This window comes from Pygoscelis adeliae, unplaced genomic scaffold (assembly GCF_000699105.1).
Source record: "Pygoscelis adeliae isolate BGI_AS28 unplaced genomic scaffold, ASM69910v1 Scaffold3, whole genome shotgun sequence".
Lineage (NCBI taxonomy): Eukaryota > Metazoa > Chordata > Aves > Sphenisciformes > Spheniscidae > Pygoscelis > Pygoscelis adeliae.
Window position 1 is genome coordinate 589,638 of NW_008824446.1, and position 1,750 is coordinate 591,387.

Genomic DNA, 1,750 nt, shown 5'->3' on the forward strand with positions numbered 1-1,750 from the left:
GTCACAAAAAAAGGTACACTTGTGCACACTAGCAAGAAAATTTTCAGCTAGTACTAAAGTTAACTGAAGAGAAGAAAAAAAAACCAAACCCAAAACAAACCACAAAAAGGTTTGATATAATTTCAAGTCTGGCTCGGAGCTCATGAGATTGAATTTTATTTTAGAGGAAAATACAACACTGAGATGAAGACCATAAGTCCTGCCATGAGGTAAAAATTAGATCATCTGCCCATATGCTTGAATTAAAACAGGTAGTAGAGGAAGAAATAAATACCAGCTGTATGAAATCAGGTACAAAGAAAAAAGATTCTACATGTTAAGATAACTGACGATAACATAATTATCCAGTAATCTCCTAATTTATATACTGCTCCTCCTTAAACAAGAGGGGTGATATTGTGCATACAACTCCTCCACAGAAATACCAGCATGCACAATCTGTTACCACTGATGACTGCTCTTGTACCCTTTACTGTATGCGCTCACTGGATGTTACTTCATGAACAGAAGTAGGTAAAAAACAATGCGGTTTTAATAATATTTGTCTGTATTAAAGACTAACAACTTGGCAAGCATATTACCACTAAAGCACTAAGTGTACTTCATTATACTACTACTTTATATAATTACAAAACTACTCACAAGGATATCATGAAGAAGCTTTTCTTTGCTTAGCAATAAGAGCCAGATACTCACAAAGAAGGGTCTTGGACCAGATCTTTAAGGTTTATCCCACTACGATCCTCGGCAAGGTTCCTGAAGCAACTGTCACTCACTAAAAAAAATAGAAATAAAATTAAAACAAAACAAAACCAAATCAGAAAAACAAAAGAGGTGGAAATTTAAGAACAGAACGCAGTTCTTTTGATTAGCTAGAAACGCGTTTTGGTGTTGGGTGTAATTTGAACGTTTATATATAAAGTCTGATTTTCAGTGAGGTTTCACCTAATTTATAGGTAAGTTAACCCAATGGAAAGTGATAAACACTGTATCACAGACTACGCAGAAACAATCGGTTTCAGCTGGTGTCCTTACTACTTCTCCACCTGTGGCTACAGGAAGTCTCAAACACAAACACTGCATGCACAAGTATACACAGATATCCATACATTTAACAGCAGAGTCTTTAATCACGCACCGGTCAGTATTCTTTACCTAATCAGAAACAGTGAGAGTTGCTATGTATTTAAGTTCACAGTTGGTCATGGGTTAGCAAAGGTGTTTAATATGAGCAATAGCCAAAACAATTAAAAGCAAAAATGTATTCAAACAGCTTATAATTAACTTATAAAGTGCATGTAAAGCAGCAAGTTACTGTAATAATTGAAATTACATCACAGTAAATTTCACAGAAGTTTGAAAGAGTATTAGCGTGCTTTCTTTTTCTTCACAACATTTAAAAAAACAAAACCAAAAACAAACCAAAAACAAAACGTGATTTAAACCTGAAACTCCAAATCCGTTCTCTTGGCTAATTCCCTCAGCACATGTACCCCATTCCCACAGGTGGGCTCATTTCTCTTGAACAATGCCACAGTCAGTTTGAGAGGTGGGAAAAAAGTAGTGGCACAAATGCTTCTAAAAAAATCAGCATCAGTTCAAAGGAATTACAGTTATTTCTGACTACAGCAAACTTTCTGAAGGACACAGAGGTTGTCATACGGCAAAATCAGTGTAAGGACCAATCTGCCATAAAGAGCAAGGTAATTTGCCAGATAGAAGGGAGCTTATGAAGAAATGCATTACTGCT

The 1,750-nt window shown here is 35.7% G+C and overlaps 1 protein-coding gene across 1 annotated transcript in view; it reads right to left on the reverse strand.

Annotated features, from left to right (window-relative positions):
• The window catches only part of GPHN (gephyrin), a 211,087-nt gene extending 209,427 nt beyond the window's left edge, over nt 1-1,660 (reverse strand). Inside the window, exons 1-2 of the mRNA XM_009321000.1 lie at nt 1,612-1,660; nt 697-775 (exon numbers count right to left, since the gene is read on the reverse strand). Coding sequence (XP_009319275.1) covers nt 697-775; nt 1,612-1,660 — 128 coding nt within the window. The remainder of the gene's footprint in view (nt 1-696; nt 776-1,611) is intronic.
• Between the last annotated feature and the right edge of the window lie 90 nt (nt 1,661-1,750).